The sequence below is a fragment of the Alosa pseudoharengus genome, unplaced genomic scaffold (genome assembly GCF_046254945.1).
Source record: "Alosa pseudoharengus isolate Yale_2024_CS ecotype anadromous, Long Island Sound unplaced genomic scaffold, YU_APseudo_1.1 YU_APseudo_1.1_scf_23, whole genome shotgun sequence".
Taxonomy (NCBI): domain Eukaryota; kingdom Metazoa; phylum Chordata; class Actinopteri; order Clupeiformes; family Clupeidae; genus Alosa; species Alosa pseudoharengus.
Window position 1 is genome coordinate 26,768,977 of NW_027468685.1, and position 10,000 is coordinate 26,778,976.

General features: G+C 43.3%; 1 protein-coding gene across 1 annotated transcript in view; it reads left to right on the forward strand.

The window, feature by feature from the left end:
• Nucleotides 1–10,000, forward strand: part of LOC143140981 (RNA-binding motif, single-stranded-interacting protein 3-like) — a gene marked incomplete at its 5' end in the record, with an annotated part of 217,228 nt that overhangs the window by 94,563 nt on the left and 112,665 nt on the right. The window contains 1 exon segment of the mRNA XM_076302175.1: nt 6,916–7,073. Within this exon segment, the coding sequence (XP_076158290.1) occupies nt 6,916–7,073 (158 nt within the window).

The following is a 10,000-nucleotide window of genomic DNA, read 5'->3' on the forward strand; positions in this document are numbered from 1 at the left end:
CTTTAGCAGGACATCACTGCAAAAAATGAATTCTAACCAAGTGTTATTAATCTTATATTAAGATTAAAAAATCTATTTGGTATTGTTTTTAGTATGAAAAGACTTACCTAGCGCCCTCTCAAAAGAACATTTTGACTTAATTTAAGTAGACTTTGACTTATTTTAAGGAGTCTTATCAAGACAAATTTGCTCAACGCACTGGCAGACAAATTTGCTTGTTTTTAGGACAAATTTGCTTAACGCACTGGCAGACAAATTTGCTTGTTTTCAGGATGAGATGTCTTAAAATAAGTCAATCTTTTTTTAAATTAAGTCAAATGTTTTCACAAGAAAGCGCTAGGTAAGTCTCTTTATACTGAAAACAATACCAACTAGTTTTTTTTATCTTGATATAAAATTAATAACACTTGGTTAGATTGGGTTAGATAAGCAGTTTTTGCAGTGATCATGTTACAGATGCGGGCGGGAGCGGGACTAAAAATTACACATTAATGCGGGAGCGGACGGGCAGACCTCTAGTACACATAGCTGTATTTGTTGCCTCATTTCTAGCTAATTAGCCAATAGCATTTATTTTTACAACTATGTTGTACATGTGTTATTGCCTAGCTAGCTTAACTGTCTAAGTTAAGTTCCCTGAAGGCATACAACAACAATGACAGTCAGACAAGACACCCTGAAACAACTAACACCATTCAAACCACAAATATGAACACACACACACACACACACACACACACACACACACACACACACACACACACACACATTCAAAGCACAAACATGAACCCTCAACCATCTCTCTTTCTATTTTTTTGTCCAATCAATTGTGCATTATCAAGACATCAGCTAGTTTGCTGTTAACTTGCCAAAGTTGGATGTGCACTGTGTGTGTGTGTGTGTGTGTGTGTGTGTGTGTCTGTGTGTCTGTGTGTGTGTGTGTGTGTGTGTGTGTGTGTACTGTGATAACTCCCGCTGTGGGGCTGTGTGAGGAGAGGAGATGCTTTTCCAGTGTGAGCGCGCTCAATGCTGTGTCTGTGCCAGGAATAAAGACATCTTTTCTCTCTGCTCCTTGGCAGAGGAGAGGAGAGGACCCTGGGAGAGTCCTCCTCCACAGTTAGCCTGCAGGCTAGCCCTCCTGTTGTGTTCCTGCTCACATTTGACCAATTTACAGTGTTTTTTTGTCATGAGGCTCCACAACTTTGTTTACACAGGGCACCTGAACACACAAAGTAAATGTTGATTATTTGCGTAACATTGTGGGTGTTTTATGTAACTTTTGTACATTGTACTGTGGTGTTTCTGGTCAAAAATGACCGGCCAATAGAAATTAAGACCAGGGACACACCTATTCATCGGATGGACATCGGTGTGTGCACTTGTGTACATTCACACACGCACACACACACACACACACACACACACACACACATTTCAGCCCCCACGGCAGTCTTGCTCCCACTGAGTAATATGGGTTCAGGTCAGTGATGCCTGCAGACCAGAAATAGCTTATTAGCTAATGGACGTTCAAAACTTGTAATATTCAAAAGAACTTAAGTTGATACAAAGGTCTGTCATTAGATAACACACACATGACATATGACTATAGATGTCCAGTCAGGTACAAAAAAAGAAATAAACATGAAACAAATGCAATGGGACGACTAGGAGCCCTTTTTCCAGCCACACCGCTCTGTAAAGGCTGCTCTGACATACAGGGAATGCTTTCTCTTTACGCAGAGCAAACAACATTTTCCACCAAGGCTGTGTGTGTGTGTGTGTGTGTGTGTGTGTGCGTGCGTGCGTGTGTGTTAGTGGTGTCAACAATAATCGATTCAGCGATGCATTGCAATGCGGGACATGCACAATTCAGCATCAATGCGGCAACGTGCCATAATCGATTATGTCACTGTTTATTTTCTGGCCTTGAGTGGACAATAAAGTTGTGAAGTTTCAATTACTTCTGGGGGCATTTCCGGAGCAACGTTGTAATGACATGCGCAGCCTGTAGCTACATGCTAGGCGGCAGCACTAGCTAGAATAACAACAACACTAAAGAATCAAGATGACGGAGGGAGATGAACGCGCTAGACGGGTAATTAAAAATGCACCCAGAGCTTGGAAAGCGGACATCTGGGCACATTTCGGATTCTACGAAGTTAATGGGAAACTAGACAATACGTACGCGGTGTGTAAAACCTGCCACACTAAAATCAAGCACTTTGGCAATACAACTAACTTCACGAACCATGGCCCACTTCCCCGATAACGACGGAGACACGCTCTTAAGAGGGTTTTCTACGATTCATCTTACGATCGTTCGTTTGGTTTTTCCGACTGTTTCCCGAACATGCTCGTAGCGTGAACGCGCGTGCGCTGCTCTTAAGATGCTCTTAAGGGGAGCTGTCCACGTTAATAGTTCTGAAATATCCCCTGATTTGACGGTGATGTCAGGTGACTGCACGTCACAGCTATAGGCCTACCATTTAAACTTCGGATCTACACATTAATTCACATCAATACGAAAATAGAAACACTTTGACATCTGCATGTAAGCATCCCAAGTAGGTTATATACCACACAGAGACATAAATAATTTTAATTATTTTAAGATTAGATTGTTGCACCATGCAATAATTTTTCACGGTGTCACTTAAGAACACGTTTGAAGATAAGAAAGAAGTCGAGTAAGAAAGAGAGGAAATGTGTAGGCTTAGATTTTGATGCAGTAGGCTACAGACTAAACCACATGTTGCTTTCTCTGCTTTTTACCTCATAGGCCTAATAAAATATTCACTTAGCAAAGATAATGTCAAACTATTCTGGCAACGTCTCGTTTCATAACTTGATTGCATTTTTGTCCGCTTTTCATCACATTATTATGACCATTAAATGTAGGCTATTTTGCACGCTAAAATCTGATTCATCACAGGTAAACACAATAAAGAATGGGAACGTAAATTGGATTATGTATTCTAAGTTGTAATTCCTCTGTATGTCCTGTTGGTGACCTCAGTGAGAAGTACTGTTAAGACGCTCTTAGCCGGTAACGAGTACTCTGGAGCACTCGTAGATCCACGAGTGTTTTCACGATGCTCTTAAGCTACGATGGTTTCGGGAAACAGTCGGCAAATCTTAAGACGTTCGTAAGAGGGACTTTACGACGCTCTTAGGCTTAAGATGCTTTCGGGGAAGTGGGCCCATGTCGATCGTTGGCATCCTGAATTGGCTTCGTTACTGTGTGTGCGGAATTTCACGACGGCCATGGCCATCGTTGTCCCTTGAGGTGGCCATGATCGATTTCCCCTTTGAAAATCAGAGGTTTACAGGCCACGGTGACCTTGGTGTCCCCTTCTTTCGATATTCTATTTTGCGTCCGACTAATAACGATTTCTATTTAGCCTATGGCCTGTCAAAATAAGCATTCACAGCGCAAATTAATTTAGTCTTTTACGCAGTGGAGAAAGTGACAGTGCACGGCAAAAAAAGAAAGTGCATCCAAATTCACCCATTATTCTCAGTTGAACTACTCGCGAACGAGCCTACTCATCACACAGACATTACAAGTAGCCTATCACATCACATGAAAGACCTTTTCTCAGCTTTTAAACAATGTTAGCCGTTAATTGCTGTGGTGAATGGTTCATGAGAAAAGTAAATAATATAATTCAATTTAATTAGCCGTTCCAGAGTAATCCAGTTTTGAATTTGCAGCAAATTTCGACATGCATGGATGTCTCCTAAGTTGGGCTTTAAGTTTTACAATGTGTTTAAATTATTAAACTTATTAAAATGCCATATCCAATACCCTGTACAATTCAATTTTATTTTATTTAATGATTTAATGATTAATGATTTGTGTCAAAGATACAGGAGAGTGATAATACACACATAGCAGCCAATAAAATCTGTTGTTCAATATCTGACTGCTTGTATTGCCTCATGACCTCAAAATTTGCCTTTTTGTGTGCAGTAGAATTTTGATGCATCGCAATGCATTGTAGAATCGAATTGAATTGAATCGTTACCTGGTGAATCGTAATCGAATCGAATTGTGAGGGCAGTGCCAATGCACACCCCTAGTGCGTGTGTGTGTGTATGCGTGTGTGCACTGTGGGGTTGGAGCAGCCAGAGGGGTCAAAGAACAAAATGGCCAGTGTCTATACTGAACTGAGTTGTTGTTGCTGTTGTTCTCTTTGTGTGTGTGTGTGTTTGTGTGTGTGTGTGTGTGTGTTTGTGGAGAGTCCTTAAGGCAATAGTTTGCCTCTCACAGAGGAAGTGGCTATGGCTTGAATAATATTGAGCATGGTGTTGGGAGGTGGGGTGAGTGGGCAGGAGTGTGTGTGTGTGTGTGTGTGTGTGTGTGTGTGTGTGTGTGTGTGTGTGTGTGTGTGTGTGTGTGAGTGTGTGTGTGTGTGTGTGTGTGTGTGTGCCAGTATGCTTGGCATAATAGAGGATGTGATGAGATGTGATGGATGAGTGGGCCTGATGGAGGGATCACCTGGACCTCTGCCACACACACACACACACACACACACACACACACACACACACAACAGCCTGTTCTTAGTAAACTGATTGAACTGATGCAGGGTTCAGTGGGAGTGAAGGGTCAGTGAACTAGCAGCCCGTGTGGCTGTGGGGAGTTTCGTATTTAGCGCAAAGCCCAGACATCCGATTGATTCGGACTGCACGGTCAGACACAGACAATCTTGTTTAACTGCTGCTGTTACTGCTGTGGCTGTTCTTGCTGTTGTTGTGTTCGTTGCTGTTTGTTGTTTCTGTTTCTGTTGTTTGTTTTTTTATTCTCTGGAGAATCAATGTCTTATTGGGCTTTTCTGCCGAGCGCAACTAGACAGGCAGGGTCGCTCTCTTGTCTGGTAGCCAGTGGGCGGGAGGGGGGCTAAGCGGCAGGCTGGCTGAGGTGAGCCCAAGTTGGGGTGACTTTGAGCTCGCCCTCGCCCTCAGCTCCAGAAGCTCCAGCTTTTTAGCTTTAGCTTTTCTGTTCTCCCCTCAGCCTGCTCAGAGGTCACCGTATTCACAGACACAGAATGTCTTACGTGTGTGTGTGTGTGTGTGTGTGTGTGTGTGTGTGTGTGTGTGTGTGTGTCTGTGTGTGTGTGTGTGTGTGTGTGTGTGTGTGTGTTCAGTGACAGTAAAAGTGCCTTACACTAGCCGGGGGAGGATTAGGCCATGGCTGACAAAGCACATCCTTATGAAAAATTCACAGGTCACTTACAGTCTCCTTGATACACTGAAACTTCACTACTTCTTATAATTCATCACAGTGTAGCATGTTGGGAAATAAGGAGTATTTGTATACACTCCATACCTCCTCCTACTTTGTCTCTTTTTCTCTCTTGCATACTGTATACTAATGCTAGATTTGTTCATGTACGTAAATGTTATAAATAGTATTTTGTTATACAGTGATATTTAGTGCATTATAGCATGGCTGCAGGTTTTGAGACAGTATAACAGAGCTACTACTATAGTTGATTGTCGTGAATCACATTTTCTGGAGAGAAGTGGGTGTCAGAGCTTCTCAAAGAGAACTGTGAAATGACCAACTTAAGACTGCATACGTAGATGCAATGGTCATAAATGCATAGATGGCACAGACGTGGGTTTGTGTGTGCGTGTGCGTGTGCGTGTGCGTGTGCGTGTGCGTGTGTGTGTGTGTGTGTATGTGTGTGTGTGTGTGCGTGCATGTGCGTGTGTGTGTGTGTGTGTTTGTGTGTGTGTGTGTGTGTGTGTGTTTCAGGCTTAATCATCGCAGTGCTCCATGAGAGTTTGGATTCTCTTTTAGTTTCTTTTCACAGAACGCTGCTTCTCAAGTGGGTGTTCAAATCAAGACTCCCAGAGCACTAAATCCTCCAGAATCTTCCCCTGTTGAGAATATTGTTTTATCTAGTGCTCCATTTTGTCTAGCCTGCTGGTACCAAATAGAACCGCAGGGAGACTCAGCCGGCAGTGTGTGTAACTTTTAAGAAGACCTTTTCAAAGTTGAGTGGCTACAGACTGCATCTGTTTTGTTGTTGTTCATGAGGATTGGCATTTTATTAAGCTGGGCCTTGATGGAAAACATAGAAGTATGCTAAATTAGCTGAGCTACCAGATGGCATAAAGTGAGTTTCAGGCTTCCTCATGCACATCATTGAAGTCAGAACACTCCCTGACTTTGAAGTGTATTATCTTAGATGCAGTGTATGTGATTACTTTGCAGTGTTATCTTAGATGCAGTGTCTGTGATTACTTTGCAGTGTAATATCTTAGATGCAGTGTCTGTGATTACAGTACTTTGCAGTGTATTATCTTAGATGCAGTGTCTGTGATTACAGTACTTTGCCGTGTATTATCTTAGATGCAGTGTCTGTGATTACAGTACTTTGCAGTGTATTATCTTAGATGCAGTGTCTGTGATCACTTTGCATTACTTTACTGTGATTACTGTGTAAACCCTCCCTTTTCTTTCTTTCTTTTTGTGTCCCCCTCTCTTCTTCTTCTTTTTCTTCTTTTCTTTCTTCGTCCTCCCTCTAGTCTCTTCCCAGGGTATGGCCCCTGCATCTCTCTCTCTCTCTCTCTCTCTCTCTCTCTCTCTCTCTCTCTCTCTCTCTCTCTCTCTCTCTCTCTCTCTCTCTCTCTCTCTCTCTCTCTCTTTTTCTTTGGATGTTGAATATTGGATGCTCTCATGCCTAAATGGTGCAGTAATGTAAAGATGTTGAGTGTTAAACCCTCTCTCTCTCTTTCTCTCTCTCTTTCTCTCTCTCGCTCTCTCTTTCTCTCTCTCCGTCTCTCTCTCTCTCTCTCTCTCTCTCTCTCTCTCTCTCTCTCTCTCTCTCTCTCGCCCTCTCTCTCTCTCTCTCTCTCTCTCTCTCTCTCTCTCTCTCTATCCCTCTCTATCCCTCACTACAGCAACAGGAGCAGGACCCCACTAACCTGTACATCTCCAACCTGCCAGTGTCCATGGACGAGCAGGAGCTAGAGAACATGCTTAAGCCCTTCGGCCACGTCATCTCCACGCGCATCCTCCGAGACGCCAACGGGGTCAGCAGAGGGGTCGGCTTCGCCAGGTGAGTCTTCCTATCTACCTGTCCAACTATCTACCTGTCCAACTATCTACCTGGCCACCTATCTACCTGTCCAACTATCTACCTGTCCAACTATCTACCTGTCCAACTATCTACCTGTCCAACTATCTACCTGTCCAACTATCTACCTGGCCACCTATCTACCTGTCCAACTATCTAACTGTCCACCTACACCAGTGTTTCTCAAAGTGTGGTCCGGGGAACAACCAATGTGTATGTAAATCCAAACAGTTCTGCAACACAGCCTATGAAAGCTATGCCAGTTTAAATCATATGAATCCTCTGGCACAATAAGCAAGGTGCAAAGACAATAAGCAAGGTGGTTCAGTGAGTAGGCCTATTATGTAATATACTGTTGGTCTGTTGGAGCAGGTCTACCCTTTTAGTTAGGTGGTCCGTGAGTTTTTTTTTTATTGGTTAAGTGGTCTATGACAAGTTTGAGAAACACTGACCTATATCTTCCTGTCTATTTGAGTTACAGCTGTACACAAGACTGAAGCTGCCCTTCCGTTGATCTTAGTATTATTCAGTAGATAATGTCGTAAGCTTAGACTTACACTAACAGCAACAACAACAACTTGCATTTATATAGCGCTTTATCTAAGGCACCTGAAGGGGCAACATCGCTAGCCACCACCAATGTGTAGCTCCAACCAGGGTGATGCACAGTAGCCATTCTGCACCAGAACGCAAATCACACAGCTTGAGATGGAGAATGAGGTGGAGATTTGCTTATTGTCAGCTCTCTCAGGTGCATCTACCTGTCTACCTGTTGGTCAGTTAGATCAAACCCACGCAAACAGCTGAAGCACACATTTGCATGATTTTATTGTTTTAATGGATCTCGGCTTTGGCAGTTTTATCTGCCTGTCACTGAGTTTCCCAGGTGATACTCTAAACTGAAGCCACTCCTCAGTGGACCATTGTCCAGCAGATGTATCCAAAGCAGATATCTGCATATTGTCTTATTTTAGACTGGGGCCAGAGGCTAACGTGGAACATGGGTTCAATACTCACATCTGAGATTTGACATTTGTTACAGAACTCTTTATATTGGACCATCTGCCAGATGTCTAGGTATACATTTTCTGCAAACCCCTAAGTCAATAACAGTACAGACATCAGTGAGTTTCCTTCTGAATGAAAGGAAAGAGGGATTGTATAAATTAGGGAACAGTGTTATCTTGCTATGAATAGAAGGGACTCTTTTGCCCTTGACACAAGTTATGAGTTATGAAGCACTCTGGCGTAACACCAGCTGTGCATGCCATCTGATTCTTATCAGAAGCAAAGAGAGCTCTTTGAGTACAAGCAGGAGAACTTTAGAACAAGGCTGAGCTTTAAAGGTTCCTGACAGAACTCTGCCGGGAACAACATCACCCCCAGCCTGAGTTCTGGCATCTGTAGTGTGTGCTTTGCTCTTTACCGAGCTTCTCTTCAGCCTCTCATTGAGACCGACAAGGAGAACCTGAGAACAAGCCTAAGCTTTGAAAGGTTCTGATAAAAAGCTACGCATGGAACAGCTTGTTCTGAAGCAGAGCAGAAGGGCCTTTGGTGTCGGAGCCTTGCGCTGGGCTGGGCTGTGCTGGGCTGACTATGCCTCTTCAGACGCTCTCTTACTTAAAAGGGCCAGAACCCAGAGGAAACTCCTACTGCGGCTTCTGTTACTGATGAACAACAATAACAATAACAATAACAACAACAACAACAACAATAACAACAACAACAACACATTGCAGGGATTTGACTTGCACGTCCTCAGCTCAAACTCACGCCCTGTTAGCCCCCATACCGCCTGTCGCCTGCTGCACTGTCCTCCCAAGCTCTAGAGGAAACGCCTGTGCTGAATTGCAAGCTGTTTAGTGTGTTTTTGTGTGTGGGTGGGTGTGTGTGTGTGTGTGTGTGTGTGTGTGCGTGTGTTTGTGTCAGGTTTACAGTTAAAACACTCTGCAGGGGGTCTGACTGCAAACTTCTGACTCAATGTTTAGCAGTGTGTAGTGTGCAGTGTGTGTAGTGTACTAGCGTAGGTAGCATTTTAGGTGGCATACAGTACAGCTAGGCAGAAGGAAACAAGCAGCTGTTCAACACTGCTGACTGAAGGCGAATGTGTGTAAGATAAATGTACACATCAAATACAAAGGGAAAGTGGGGAGTCCTGATATAAAAAAATTATACTTGGTAGGAACTGTTGTACGACAACAGCTAAGAAGAGCTGAGAGTGAGGAGGGTAACTCTCGTAGAGGTAAACATTCAGCTGGGGTAAATAAGTGTTCAACATTAAATGGTGCATAATTGATGTTGGCAGCCTTTCTATGCTTGGAATGTATACAATATACAGGACATGGTTGAGGAGAACATTGAAACTGGCTGAAATGCTAAGGCTTTTGTATGTGCACAAAAAGCACTGCGGTGTTGCTTCATCATCAACTAAAGCATTTGATTGCACAAAATCTATTCCGTCTGTAAAAACATGGGCTGAAAATATGTCTATAAAAACTTGGGGTCAAACAAACGGCACCTCAAGTAACACAATTCATCTGAAAACAAACCAGCGCAGTATTCTACTGCATACCATAGCTCAAATGTACAACACACAGTATTTCAGGCCACAGAACAACACAGCACTTAGCCCTACAGGCAGCGACCAAGACATTACAGCACTGCTTAGAACAACACAGGCCAGCATCGCTTCATTTTAAAGGCTCAGAATGAGCACCAGAGGCTATTTTGGTCCCTTGTATATTCCCATTATAGTTGTGCCGGGGATGCGAAGCCATACTTTGTCCCTCATCAAAGGCACGGTGCAAGATAAATATTTAAGGGGAATATAAACCAAGGCAAAGGTAGGAAAGTATGTAGAGTGAGCGGAGAGAGGAAAAACAGTGTGGGGAGTTGGGTTAGGGGGAGCA